Below are 14,816 nucleotides of genomic sequence, written 5' to 3'. Positions count from 1 at the left end.
AGTGCTGTTACCTGTGGGACCAGGCGCAGAAGCCATTAGATATTGTGAGTTGCTGAGGATGAAAACAGACCTTCCAGAAAACATCTTTTCTACCCCTGTGCTGCATCTGATGTTGCTTGAACGTGTGGCGGTGCTGCATCTTCCTGCTGGCATACAGGAGCCAAGCTCTGCTCTCAGATTAATGGTCACGGTGCGGAATAAGGGCTGCTTTCTTGGACTTATATTTTCAGTATTGGGTGTAGGTGTTTGTCTGCTAAATGATTGCAGAAGAAGAGAATTATTGTTGTAAGGGGTGCTGTAGAATTATCATGCCCTGGACAATTTTATTTTTTTTTTAATATCCCCCTCATGTCTTTAAAATTCCCTCTAAAGTCAAGTGTGTCTAAAATGCGATACATTAACGGGAATTGGCACTTGCAAACTTAAATGTTTGGGTTTCTATCAGTATTTGTTGTGTTTATGCGTTGTTTTGTTTTTTAATTTGTAGACAGTTATTCATAACTATTTTTTTCTGTTTCTGTAGATTGAGAGTAGCTCTAATCCAGCATTTTCTAATGTAGCTCTAACCCAGCACATACAGCAAATGCTGTATGCTGACAAAAATATTTTAGTCTTTATGAATGCAATGTTCAATATGCAATTTATACGGCTTGTCTTCTGCCTTCTGGGTGCAGTGAGAGTAGAAAACAGTTCCTTATAATTTTTGTAGTGATTTTTAAAAGAATGTTATTCATTTGTATCATAATATAGTGGATGTAGCATTAATTGTTTAACCATAAGCATTTTATTGCATATCATGTGCTGTAATACTTGCATGTTGCTTTGTCTCTTGCAGATCTAGAAATGGCAATTGCATATTGGAATTTAGTCTTGTCAGGAAGATTTAAATTTCTAGATCTTTGGAATAAATTTTTGTTGGTAAGTATGTACTGTATTCTTTCCTGACTATCTTAGTTCACAGTAATCTGATTTGTAGGCTGTGTGCTTACAATAAAGAAAAAGACAGGATGTCTGAATACTTCCTTTGAACTGTTTCCTTTTTGAAAAGTAATATAAAATGGTCTTATATCAAGCCAAATTAAATCTTCTCTATATAATTTTCTAATTGAGAAGAATGCAAAAAGATCTAGCAAAACACTAGAGTATTCTGCTTGCTTGATCCTGTATCCTCCTACTTAGGAAAGCTTCTGCATGAAATGAAGCCATGATTGTAGATTGAACCCCTGTTGTCTCTGTTCTCAAGACAGCTGTGATTAGTCAACCATGTATTTTATCATGCTCTGCCTTTTGTGGTATTAATGCATAAACTCGGTCTTTTTTAAATGTCAATTCTGTTATGACTGACTTAACCTGAGAGACTTTTCTTTTTAAGTGAAAGTTCTCGTCTGAATAATTATTTTGACTCATTTTTTAGATAATAATTGTGAACTGATCTTGACAGCTTTCTATTACAAGTGCAATTCTGTGGGCAGTGGAATAGAAAGGCATAAATTAAACTTTAAAAATCGCAAAATATTCTTATTAAAGGCCTGATTCATTCATCCACACTTCTACATTTACCTTTCTATATACTTGCAAAAAAAAAAACCTTATATAATGTTACATAATGTATAATTTATCTTGATTTTTTGTTTTATTTATCTTTTTATCTGTGGTTTAGGAGAATTAAGAAATCTTTTTGCGTTTTGTCCCATAATCACCAGTGCTTAATAGGGAAAGTGTATACTTTTTGCAGTGTCTTCTGAATTTTTTTCTAGATTTTTGGACACTGTATTTTATTCACTGAATACTGTACCAGTTTCATCAAGAGAACTTGTGAAAACATTTCACATTTTAACTGCCTTAGTACACTTAACACATCCAACTTCAACTCCATAGATGTAACTGAAGAAAAGTCTTAATGTTTTTTCCCTACATGGCTATGTGATCAAGTTTGCTACAACAGACAGTTCTGCAGATCTCTGCTTCAAGCTATAACTAGATGATCTGGTATAAAGTGTCCTACTTTGCTACAAATATTTAACCTGAATGTTTACTTTAGAAGAAATGTTTAGATTAAAAAACTCAACCTGAGATAGAAGTGAGTTAGGACTCTTTAGGATGGGGGGGAAGGGGCTTATTTGTATTTTGTTTGTTCTAAGGAACCTTTTCCAGGAGGTATGTTTGCTTGTCATATTCTTTGCAGTCAAGATATAACATTTGGCTTGAGCAAGAAGATATGTTTGCTGTTGTGTTGGACATCAACCTCATCTTGATCAAGTTCTAGATTTTTGAAATGCCGTTTGTTCTTCTCGATACTTTAGAGCATTACTGCTTAAGAAATAAACCCAACCAACCGAACAAAAAAAACCCCACCCCACAACACAAAACTAACAACACAAACAAAAAACCCAACCCTTCATCGAGCAAGTCTTTTCATGCACTTGCACCTTTTTGCTGCAAACCAGCACCAGGTGTTGAAATTTAATTCCCTATTAATTTAATTCCCTATCTTGAGGTAATACAGCAGTATCAACAGATGAAGGGAGATGTGAATGGTCTGACTTGATCCTGCACGTCACAACTGCTTAGTCATTGCGTTTCCCCACGCAGTCTCTCTTCTTGGGAGTGCTAACTGTAAAAGCTGAGAGAAGTTTGACTGGGACTGAGGTTTGGGGTTTTTTTGGAGTGCAGGTTGAAACTGGGCAGGGTGGCAACCTGTGAATGGGGCGATGCAGAAAGAATATACTTGAAATCAGACAAGGAGGTGGTGGTGGAGAACGGGACAGACTAGGGGAAAAAAGACTGGGCAGAAGAGGAGCAAATGCAGGCGGTACATTATGGCGAAGGAGAGAATAGCTGGAGAGAGGATGAGATGATGGGTCTGGAAGGCAGTCTTGGACTAAGGAGAGTGGAGGCGCCACTATAATTAAAAAGTTGAAAGAGAAGGACTGGGTAAGTGTAAGTAAAAAGGGAGAGGGAAATCAGGGCTCAAGTTGAAATGGCAGAATGCTAACCCACACAGTTTCAGAACCTGGAGTGCATCCCGTTAAGGAGAAATAGAAAGTGCATTTGACTTATTCCTTTCCATAACGAGTTAGGAACACATACCCTAAAAGCAGAATGGAAGAAATAAAACAACCATCAAAGACTTCTTACACTTTTTTGCCTTCTTTAGTTGCAATTTATTTTGTAGCTTCATTTGGAAACTGTGTTTTATTTAAAAAAAAAAAAAGAAGAAATGCTTGTAAAATGTCTATTCCAGTATATGTCATTATAAAATACTTGTGGAATTTGAAAATAGTTTGGATTGAACAGTACCATTTTTCCTCCGTTATAGGAACATCATAAAAGATCAATTCCAAAAGATACTTGGAATCTTTTGTTAGACTTTGGAAATATGATTGCAGATGATATGTCCAACTATGATGAAGAAGGTAAGCAGTACTTGAAAATCTTCAAAAATTGGTACAGCAAAATGAAAATATTGCTATAAACAAACAACAGAATGTGCTGCTACTGTCTGTCTTAATTTGTTTACCTGTAGAGGTTTAGCTGCAAATATAGTGTCATACTTGTTGCCGAGAAGGTTAACTAGTTTGCTGTAATATAGATACCATGATATAGCACATGCTATTTGAACCTGTTATGCTACAAGAGTCTCAGTGAAACTGCGGTTTTTGTACAGAAGTGCTGCTAACTGCAAGGAAATACATCGTTTTTCTACTTGCAAGAATGTCTATGTGAGCTTTTTTTTTTCACTAACCTAAAAGCAATTTACAGTCTGTTACTAATCCTGCAAATCCTATTTTGGAATGACTGTGTACAGAAATTCTTCCTAGGTTATGAATGACACTAATAGGAATGGCATGGGTTTGCTATCAGCTAATGTTTATAAACTTTGTAGTGTGGACAATGCTTTAAATATGTTCTCTTTGTACTAAGAACTATTGCCGCAAGAAAACATTCATATGTTTAATTTATTAGTTAGATGTGGGTTTTTTCAAGTGTTTATGGTGTCACGCACATTGAAGCCAGACTAGGCCAGAAATCACAGAATCACAGAAACTTCAGAGTTGGAAGGGACCTCTAGAGATCATCTAGTCCAACTCCCCTGCTAAAGCAGGATTGCCTAGAGCACATCACTCAGGACTGCATCCAGGAGAGTCTTCAAAGTCTCCAGAGAAGGGGACTCCACAGCCTCCCTGGGCAGCCTGTTCCAGTGCTCTGTCACCCTCACTGTAAAGAAGTTTTTCCGTGTATTTGAACAGAATTTCCTATGTTCCAACTTGTGCCCATTGCCCCTTGTCCTGTCACTGGGAACCAATGAAAAGAGTCTGGCACCATCCTCCTTCAACCCACCCTTTAGATACTTATATGTCATAATAAGGTCTCCCCTCATCCTTCTCTTCTCCAGGCTAAAGAGTCCCAGCTCTCTCAGCCTTTCCTCATAAGGGAGATGCTCCAGTCCCTCAGTCATCTTAGTTGCCCTTCGCTGGACTCGCTCCAGCAGTTCCCTGTCTCTCTTGAACTGGGGAGCCCAAAACTGGATGCAGTATTCCAGTTGTGGCCTCACCAGTGCAGAGTAGAGGGGGAGAATGACCTCCCTCAACCTACTGGCCACAGTCTTCCCTATGGAGCCCAGGATTCCATTGGCCTTTTTGGCAACAAGGGCACATTGTTGGCTCATGGATAATTTACTGTCTACCAGGACCCCCAGATCCTTCTCCTCAGAACTACTTCCCAGCAGGTCCACCCCTAAATGTCAAAGTGAGCTTTTGATCCTTTATATTTAGAGAGTACACCAATTTGTTGCTAATGATGATATATTAATTTCTGAATTGCTTGACTTCTCTTTAGGAGCGTGGCCTGTTCTTATAGATGATTTCGTGGAATATGCACGACCAGTAGTCACAGGAGGAAAGCGTAAAACTTCCTAACCCCAGACTTGTCAATATGGACTAAACGTGCACTTCGAACTGCATTAGGGGATGAAGATTTGTTGACTGATAACTGTGCACGTTGTTGCTGGTTTCAGTGGTCGTGATGACATTCTACATACGAAACAGAAATTCTTCCTTTCTGCCTAAAGAAAATCATGGCTGACACGCGGACACATGAAGAACAAACTCAGAAGATAGTCCAGGCTGTTTGTAGGCTATTGGCTTCAATTATTGTACTGGTTGTATCATATAGGATGTAGATTTTTGCATGATTTTATACTTCGGAGAAGTTTAACTAGAGGCCATTTTATTACAGTTTTGACAGCACAGCATGCAATTCAGTTCATGATCCAAAGTGAACACCAGCAGTTACATAAATAAAACTGTATTATATTGTACTTATATTAAAAGCAGTATTTGTGGTATATAAATTAAATCCTTAAATAAAACTTATGCAGTATGTTGTATTTTTATAAAAGTTAGTTCTGTGGATCTGTCCTAATATAGAACTGTAACCAAAAACAAAACAAAACACAAAAAAAAAAAAACGCTTAAGCTTTTTTTACTTGTTGCCAAAATCTTAAATTTATATTTCAAAGTTCTAGCTGTATAGGTTGATTACACCCAGCCTTTTGTTTTCTCCCAGTGAGATCGGCTTCCTCATTATTCTTCTTCATGTGCTTGGACATGTGACAGTAGCATTGCTGAGGAAGGGCTGCTGCTCTATGCCATCTTGCAACTCCAGCTGCTTTTATTAACCATTTTAAAGTAGACATTAAACAACCAAAGATGCTTTTATAATTCATGTTTGAGTATCATAATTCAGTTAGTCTTCAATTATATGTTTCACCTACTTTATTTTAGATAATGAACTGGTGGAATACAGCTTCTAATTTTGTTTAGCCCGAAACATATTGTAAATTCTAGCTAAATGCAATTCCTGTCAGGGGTTGCAGAAAATAAATGTAAATAAGCCCAAAGACTTAACTAACTTGCTTCCACTTTGGAGAAATAGTTGGGGTAAGGAGACTTTACGTTAATGATGATAAGCATTCATGCTTCTAGGTGTATTGTGTATTCAGTAACATATATTTGGGGGGGGGGGGAGACTAAATTATTGCAGTATAATTGATCTCAAGGCTAGTGGAATTTGACCAAATTTCACCAAATGTGAATTTATTCAGTTACTTGTTCCTCCCCTTCCACCAGCTATCGATTATCAGTCTCCTCTTTCTCAAGAGTGGCTTCCAGTGCCTAAGCACAAAAATGTTTTACCAGAAACTATTCAACACGTCTTCACACAGGGCTCTCTTAAATGCTACCTCATCAAAATGAGTTTGTCATAGCCACTGTAAAAGTTTGTTAAAGAGTTGCTAAAGAGTATGTACAGCTATGATTAATATATTTTCTGTAATCAGAGCTGAAGAGATGCAAGAATTTTGGAGAAAATAGTGCATTAAGCTATATAATTTATGTCTGTTTGGGTCACCTGAGATCATTTAAGTGTTGCATTGACAGCATAGTATTTTATTTTGTAGTTGTGAGCGTATAAAAGCTAACAATATTCTCTTAAACTCTAATATTTAGGGTTTTATGTAAGCAGTCAGCTTTCATTTATGTCAATGCAGCCTACAAGAAAAAAATGTATGTGCTGTGTACAGAAAGATTACCTTCCTTCTTCTGCTTGAGAGAATTTCAGTTGTGCTTGATGTTTAAAAAGCAGGATTAGGACAAATTTGAGCAAATTAGCAAATCTTTTGTTTGTAAGAATAGAGCAGGCAAGTTACAAATGCCCCATGGGTGATTTATTATTGATAATATTTATACCGTAAGCAGTATTTGTCAATGTTAGACCTTGCATGGCAGCCACTAGATGTCAGTGTCTCAGTCTTCAGCTGCCTCTCTCTGTAGAGTTAGGGAGTGATATTAAGCCAAATTATTACTTTCTGACTACATCTTTTCTGAAGGGTGTTTGTGTACGTAAATCCAGGTATTCTACAGAAGCCAACGGATATTTAAAGACAGCATTATGCTCTTTTTAATGCATTTGATTTACCTACTCTTCCTTCCCAAAACAAGCCATTTCTGTATCTGCCCTGTAGGCTTTGAGGAATGTGTAGCGTCTCGTAACAGCAGTGCATTTATCCAGCCAAAAGCAGGGGGATGCTTGTTATTAACACAATTGCCACTTAAAATATATAGCTATAATATAACTGACCAGAAGTAGTTTAATCTATTGGTATGTGATGTAACTGAATAGTTTCATAGTGCTAGAGCTTGTGAAACGTTTGTTCATGCTGAGAACTCCCTCAAATCAACCTGGTGAACCTTTTACCTTTTAAGATAAATAGAGCGTAAAAGATGCATGTGGGTTGAGGTTTTTTGCCTTGTTAATCTGAGGAAGAAGGAAGGTGCTTAGCACAGTATTCAGTTTCTACATATACACGCTTACTCTCTTATTCTTAATTTTCATTCCTGTGAGGATTCTTCATGGAAGACGCCTTCCAACAGAGCAAGACTGGGCAAAATATTCTCAAGATAGGCGTTGCTGCTTTTCAGCCAGCTTCCGAGACATAATACACTTTGTCTTTTGCTCTTTCTAGTCTTCTACCAGTTTGAAGCCAAGTGTGCATTTTACATTCCCATTAAGTAATAGCATGGAGTAATACCTTCACACTTGAACAGTTGTTAAAATAAATGCAAATAAACTGCTTCCAAATGATGAGTTCCTTATACATTTTGATAATTTGCTATCGTCCTCTGTTCCCCTTCACAGGGCACTCTGACTCGCTTTTTTAGGTAAACTGGTACAGTGGTAGCACCTAGGCCGATCAAGTTATAATCATAAATGGTACAGATGTCCTCAGGTTGTTCAGTGCGTACAGTATCAGTTCCTAGACGTGCTGTATGTATTTTTAAACTTGGTGCCAAGTCATTTGGTTTTACATCCTGGAGTGTTTGAAACTGAGCCATAGGCTTTGTATACTCGCCAATTCTAAATTTAAATGTAACCTGTCATGTATGTCACGCTGAGGAGAGCAAACCTGCAGGCATCTGCTCATTCAATGCACCTGAGAGGTTTGCTGCTGAGTAAGCTGTACGTGTGTAAATTTTGTGTCAATGGAAAAAGGAATAAATGGACTGTCAACATAAAGGGTTGAAGTCAGTCATGTGAGATGTCTGTATGGTTTTTGTCAGCTTTTTGCTTTGGCAGCCTTGCAAAGGTTGGTGGGTTGGTTTTTTATTCTGGTTAATTTATTAAATTCTTGCGTTATTCTTCCATCAGTCAGAAGAGGGCAAGGATGTAACTCATGAATTTTTAGCAGCTATAATAAATGTCTGTTTTGCTTATATGTGCCACATTTAGGCTTTTAAGAAGCTCGCTGTGTTTAGCTGCAGTGCTGCATCCACTACATAGATCTGCTAGCAACCAAACTCTCTGCAGTTTGTGTCGTTAGTTTGTACTGGCAATGAGAGGTGTAATGGCAGGGAAAGTCTTGCTCAGTCCTAGGCTCTGAACTCCGGAGGAGAAGCAGCACGCTTCCAAAGTCTGTGCAAAGCCCTTCAGAGGCAGGTATTCAAATGAACTTAGTTCTCTTCTGACAGTTTAAATCAAAATAGATAGTTGTCCTGTGTATTCTCCCAGCTGGCATCCCTCTCCAGCCTCTGTGATACTACCCTCAGGTGGTTCAAGTGGTTGCCATCCCTAGTGAGCAGAAGAGCACCCGAGTGTCCCCGGTGGGTGAGCGGGCACAGCAGTGGAACTACTTGTCCCTGTCCTGGGAGCAGGTTGTTTGAGCAACCGCTGGCTGCTTTGGTGTCACAGGAGCCTGCCTGCCTTCTCCTGTAACAGCGAAACTGCTGATGCTGATACTTGAACCGTGGCAAGCTCTTTCCCTTTCAAGTGTCAGCACCCAGTAGCTTCCCCCAGCTGATGCCAACCAGCATCTGGTACACCAAAAGGCACAGCCCTTCTGAAAGGGAAAAGGTGTAATGTTTTACAACCATGAGAACTTTTTTAAAAAAAAAAAAATTGAACAAAACATGTTTTCTGACCTTTACATTTTATACATTATGCTGGGTAGAATTAGGTGAGGATGACGCACTTCTAAAATGGGCTTTTTTTGTTATAAACTGTTACCAGAGGGGGGTCTGCAACTGCAGCTGCTTCTTCAATCATGTGCAGAAAGCTCCATATTTCAGACAGGTGAGGTACAATGTTGGTGGGTACAATGGTACAAGAAAAGCCTGGGGAAGCTTAAGCTCATTCAAATTTTGATTGCGTATAATTATTGGGATACTTCCTCTTGTTGGCGCCTATACTTGACAAATTCCCATGTGTTTTTTCTTGCGCCTCTTCTACATGTGCTGAAATACTCTATTTGTTGGCTATTTATGGCTTCATGTCATGACATCACCTTTCTGTCAATAGGGTGAAGAAGAAAGAAGTGCATTGTTGTGTTAAAGGAATATTTTTTCCTTTAAGACAGTGGTGTGAGGTGGTATGAAAACGATTTATTCCAGTAATAGTGAATTGCGTAAAGTAATTGAGTAAAACCAGTCTATTTTTTCCTGTATCTCCATTGAATGTATTCTATAATTAGTATCGTTGCTAAAGGAATGATCCTGTTGCCAAAGTGAAACCCTTCACTTCAGTAGCTGCAAAGACGCAGCTCTGACAGAAGTCTGACACCCATCTGGTATCAACCCTGCTTTTCTAGGAGAGGGCTCTGCGTCCTTTGGAAGGGTGAACTTAGAATCAAGAGCATTTCTCTGCTGAGTGCCTTTGAATGGCAGAAGCATCGCTCACAGGTGGAGTACTTGGGGTGTAGTCATTGTCTTTTAACTTAAAATGCTGAAGGACTCGTGTTGACAGAGTGGTCTCGGCCTGTGCTCCCTTCGCCAGTTCATTTATTCATAAAAGCCGACAGCTGCTGTACAGCCCAAGAGCCCTTTCCTGGGCCGCGGAGGTCACTGATTTGCACCCCCTCGGGTGGAGGAGGCAGGTAGAGCCACATTTGCTGAAGGCCATGCTTTCGTGTTCTCATACAGGTTTTCAAATGCACTTGAGCTGAAACAACAGCATGTTGCCACCAACACCAAGAGTCTTTTCTCTGTCCTGCCTTCCCATTCCTTTTTTACAGATTCTCCCCACCCAAAAGCAGTCATATGTACACTAATGAGAGGTCACAAAAGCTGCATTTTTATCTGATTTAACATTTACCAAACATTTTTTGCCAGCTCTACTTGGTTTTTTTTTCCTATTGTGAATATATATGATAAATGAATACTTATCCATCTCAACGGAGTTCTTGTATTTTGGCTCTGTTGAAGATCTGCAAGTATGATATTTTACAAATAATTGTCTCCTTTGGGGGGAGTGGGGGTATGAGATATCAGTGTGCCTAGTGGCTGAAAGTACCACATGAAGAGATCATGTGCAATTAGCAAATTAAATAAAAATTAAATTTTTTGTTGCCTGTTCTGTTTTGCAGAGTTGAAAAATAGAACTTCACTGAAATCGTCTCTGGGTTTTCGAAGCCAAAGATTTTATTCCTAATTTGGGCTGTGTTATGAGCAGCCAAGCGTGCATGCAACAGGGTGAAGTCCACGGGAGGCAAAAGGGCAGCGCAACTGCCAGCTGCATTCAGAAGGAAGAGATAAATGGAAAACTAAGAATAGCTTTGCCCGTTTTCAGGAAGGAGCCTTCCATCTGATGAGGCCATTACTAGCTCTCTGCGGTGCCTCAGCAGGTGATTTCTCCCATCCTTCCTTTGCAAGTTCAGCTTCCCATGTGCTTCCAAATGGTAGTGCTCTGCAGGAATAGAGAAGAGGTGGGTGCCGCAGGAGGATGCACAGACCTGTAATGGAGACATCAACACCTGTGCTTCTGCCTGGTGTGGTTTTTGTCAGCTGCCTTGGCCTTAGTTTTCTATTTTGAGTGTTCACTTTCAGACACACAGAACCTGAGGTAACTCTGGCAGTGCAGGGGTGACTCTAAGATTACCTCTACCTTGTTTAAATGTGCCGGTTGCGGGAGGTGATGCCTGTTCCCACAGCCACGCAGGGCAGAGGGGCTGCCATCCTCACTGCTCCTGGCGAGCCGTCCCTAGAGCAGGCTGGCCATGGCCCCGCTATAGAACACTTGGCCTGGCATCGCCCCTGGTCCCTGTATAATGCCTCTGGTATCCTAAGCCATAATTGCCTCTTTTTTGTCCTTTTTCAGCTCAGAGGTGTTCCTTCCTAGCAATGAAGACACACTCTCAGTGTCCTCTTTTTAATACTCAGCACTTCTGTTAACCCAAGTCCTAATCTTTAAAACAGGAGTGTACTAACAGAGGCTACTTTCACCACTTTGGCATCTTATTTCTTGTAATGTAGAATAGGGATGGCGATGCTTATCCGTGCTCTCAAAATGCATTAAGGTTTCTTGTGAAGTGCAGTGATGTTTCTACAGATAGAATCATAGAATCATCTAGGTTGGAAGGGACCTTTGAGATCATCGAGTCCAACCATTAACTTACGCTGACAAAACCACCACTAAACCATGTCCCTAAGAACCACATCTACTCATCTTTTAAATACCTCTAGGGATGGTGATTCCACCACTTCCCTGGGCAGCCTGTTCCAATGTTTGATAACCCTTTTGATGAAGAAATTTTTCCTAATATCCAATCTAAACCTCCTCTGGAGTACAGGTCAATGACTCAGTCCGTGATTAACTGTTTATTGCTCTGGGTGATAGGAGGATGCATCCTTTACACTGCTCTTCCATCCGGATAGCAATCAGTATTGCTTTCTGAAAAAGATGAAAGAAGAATAAACATCTTTCTCCAGGTATCCTTTATCAAAATTACAGTCAAGTCAATCAAAGTTTTCTGTTTAGTAGTAATTTGTGAGTCTTTGGGACAGCATTGACGGTGACTCAGAACCATGATCTGGGTCAGTCTCAGCAGACCCCTTGAAGGAAGACATTCAGCCTACACAGAGGTGTGTTTGTGGGCAAAACATGTTTAAAAGGCTGCCAGGCTACAGAGCCCTTTCTTGCACTGCACGGCAGAAGCACAGAAAAACAGAACGTAACAGAATGGAGCACGTAATTGCACAAGCACAAAGTTTGAAAGGATGGTATTAATAAAGCTCAGTTGTTACCAAGTGAGATTTCTTCCTACGTGAACTCGCTTAGGCTCACAGGATGCCATTTAAATACATCTTTCAAAATAGTTTCCTTCCAAAGTCCAAATGTGGGCTGCACCTGAGCTCGGCCTTAGGAAAAAGTCATTCTTTGCCAGGGAGTAAGAGGCGTGGGATTGAAGTTGGTGTTTTGCTCAGTGTTTATCCAGGGGTGCAGTGAATTAGCAAAACATTCTTGTCATAGGTGGAACAGAGCAAGAAAGCTGTTGACAAAGTATCACCATAGAGCATAATTAGAAATGGGAGAAGCCGTCTGCATTTGACTAAATCTCTTACTGCCCAACACCTCATTCTAATGTTTACAGACTTTTGGAAACCCTTTATCGCAGGCTTTCCTTCTGACGGGTCCCTGAAGGGGAGGCTGGCTCCAGCGTATCAGAAAATGGGCAGGAAAATATATTAATTTGCAAGTTATTAAATAAATAAACACGCCTGTGGAGACATCTGTTTTTCTGGGTGTAGAGTTACTTACGCTGGGTAGGGCTAAGGATTTCCTGGCTTGCTTTACGCTGGGTTGCAGAAACGAGGCTTTTGCCCTTCGCTTTGCAGGTCCACTCTTGCGGTTTCATTGAACAAAGCCCCCGCAAAATCCCTGGGTTATGAAATATTTCCTCTCCGTCGGGTCCCGGACAAGAGATGCCATCTGCAGAGCCAGAAAAGGAAGTCCTTGCCTTATAGAGAGCGCTCTCGGTGTGACACAATGGCTGATATAAAGTGTCGGGGCAGCTGAGCCGAAGGCAAAGGAACAAAGGAAGATCAAGATTTGGTGGCTGCCTCGGACAAAAGGAAAGCGGAAAGTGTCTTGGGGATGGATAAATTTAAGGCTGCGCTGGTGCTGGCTGGGGTAGGGGATGCTCTCGGTTATCGCAATTTCTCCCGAGAAAACAATGCCTTAGGGGCAAAAATCCAGCAGGAGCTGAAGGAAATTGGAGGGCTGGAGAACCTGGTGCTCTCTCCCGACAAGTGGCCAGTAAGCGACAACACGCTCATGCACATGGCTACGGCAGAGGCTGTCATCACAGGTAGGTATGCCGGGGCTAGCGAGTGCAGTCCGGAAAGGAACAAAACGGCCAAGCTGCTGCATTTCTTAGAATAAACCTGAGTGCCGGGGGTGTTGTGAGAAAGCGTGTCAGAAATGCTGCTTACGTGAATGATAGTGTGCGTTAGCACGTCTCCTCCATGAGCATAATTTTGTGGCCATTGCGCAAACTGGGGAGTTAGGATTTCTTGAACATGGAGGGGCTCACCCTATATTTTCCCCAGATTTATACAGTTGGTTAGAGCTTAAAGACTAAAATACCGCATGTCCGGCGTAACAAAAATAATTGCTAAGTCAATTATCTGAACGTTGTAATACATTGGGGAATAATATAGCCACTAGAAATTCTACTGTAAAAGACAAGAGCTCTTCTAAGTGCATTTTTAACATGTTTATGTTCAGAACTCCAGGCTGGAGTAGAGTCACCTTAATACCTCTTTCAGGCTAAAATCACTAGCGCTGTCTCCTCTTTGCTGCCCCTGGGGCAAAGGGTTGCACCTGCAAGGCCAGAAATGCAACAATTTGTTTTCTAAGGAGAGATCCTTAGTCCAAAAAATATTCTAACATACTATGTTTATTATAAAGTCTATCAGAATAATGGAAGTTACTAATCTATGTCTTCCAAAATCACAATAGTTTGAGAGAGAACATTTGGTTTTTCTTAAGGTAGGAGTAGTCTTTTGTAAGATGCAATGATATTTATATCGACACCCTGCCAACTGGACTAGAGCTTTCTGAGACTGTCAAGATCATCGTTGAAAATACACCAGAAGACAGTGACCATCCAGCAATATTTTGCCTCTTCAGAACAAATCAAAGCTTTTAATCTCTGTAAAAATATTCCTGATTTTTCTCAACACGCCTAACACTGGGTAGCTAACAGTAGCAGAAGCTCACAATGGAGCTTCACGTCAATGAAATTTCCCCTGTGCTTCTGTTTCCCTGCTTTATCTGCCTGCTTCCAATCTGCTCTAAATTTAGGACATAGGGATCAGTTGAAGAGAGTGTTGGACACTTCATGCTTGGCTATTAGCTAACCAATGGTTTAAGAGGTAGCTAATACACTAAAGATAAGGGCAAGATGTCAGCCTATCAAGAAAAAAGATGACTAACGTATTTCTGAATATAGGCTATGATTAAATACATACTGTATGTTTCTTGCTTATTGAGCTCTCTGAAACCATAACTTCTGGGTAATCAAGCCAGTTAGGCTAGCAGTAAAATAATCAACCTTATTTCTTAAATACAGCAGGAGCACCCAGGGTCTAAAGAAAAAAAGTCTCAGCTATAACTCCCATCAGCTGTGTTTATCCTCGCTCATTTCTTTGGCCTGATCAGACAAGCTTTTTAAAAAGGTGCTTTTATGGACTGGTGAGAAAGCAACAAGCTGGTGTGGGGAATTTTAGTAAGAAATCTTTATTTCCTAGTAACTTTGGTGAACGGGGGAAAACAAGTCCTTCTCTCTGCTACTCACAAGGGAAACAGAACCCCTCCTGCCCACCGCAGCATCTCCTCCTGGCAAGGGGAGCACTAAAAAGCCACTGGGCTTGGTCACGGCCTGGCCCATGTGCAAAATCACTCAAGTCAACAGAGTGAAGCTAAAGGTGAATGCCGGTCCGTGAGGTTGAAGGCAGCTGCCACCGGCCTCAGGGACCTGCTTT

At 40.5% G+C, this 14,816-nt stretch overlaps 2 protein-coding genes and 1 long non-coding RNA gene across 8 annotated transcripts in view; 2 read left to right on the top strand and 1 right to left on the bottom strand.

Annotated features, from left to right (window-relative positions):
* The window catches only part of DCUN1D2 (defective in cullin neddylation 1 domain containing 2), a 30,301-nt gene extending 22,225 nt beyond the window's left edge, over positions 1-8,076 (top strand). For all 5 annotated transcript variants that reach the window (XM_054185902.1, XM_054186246.1, XM_054185990.1 and 2 more), the window contains 3 exons: positions 836-918; positions 3,320-3,416; positions 4,840-8,076. In XM_054185902.1, the coding sequence (XP_054041877.1) occupies positions 836-918; positions 3,320-3,416; positions 4,840-4,919 (260 nt within the window). In that variant the 3' untranslated portion in view covers positions 4,920-8,076. The remainder of the gene's footprint in view (positions 1-835; positions 919-3,319; positions 3,417-4,839) is intronic.
* Positions 8,077-8,184: 108 nt separating this feature from the next.
* Positions 8,185-14,816, top strand: part of ADPRHL1 (ADP-ribosylhydrolase like 1) — a 45,862-nt gene continuing 39,230 nt past the window's right edge. Inside the window, exons 1-2 of one of the 2 annotated variants that reach the window (XM_054185069.1) lie at positions 8,185-10,675; positions 12,666-13,138. In XM_054185069.1, the coding sequence (XP_054041044.1) occupies positions 12,925-13,138 (214 nt within the window). In that variant the 5' untranslated portion in view covers positions 8,185-10,675; positions 12,666-12,924. Of the gene's footprint in view, positions 10,676-12,665; positions 13,139-14,816 lie in introns of those variants that run through there. The other variant, XM_054185340.1, reaches the window with a different exon arrangement.
* On the bottom strand, positions 10,651-12,707 carry LOC128902811 (uncharacterized). Its single transcript, XR_008463892.1, has 3 exons — positions 12,589-12,707; positions 11,508-11,721; positions 10,651-10,783 (listed from the first exon to the last, which is right to left on the bottom strand). It is a non-coding gene; the product is annotated as an uncharacterized LOC128902811 (long non-coding RNA).

Source organism: Rissa tridactyla, chromosome 1 (genome assembly GCF_028500815.1).
Source record: "Rissa tridactyla isolate bRisTri1 chromosome 1, bRisTri1.patW.cur.20221130, whole genome shotgun sequence".
Classification (NCBI taxonomy): Eukaryota; Metazoa; Chordata; class Aves; order Charadriiformes; family Laridae; genus Rissa; species Rissa tridactyla.
Note: the sequence above shows the minus strand (reverse complement) of the source record. Positions and strands in the feature narration are given on the sequence as shown.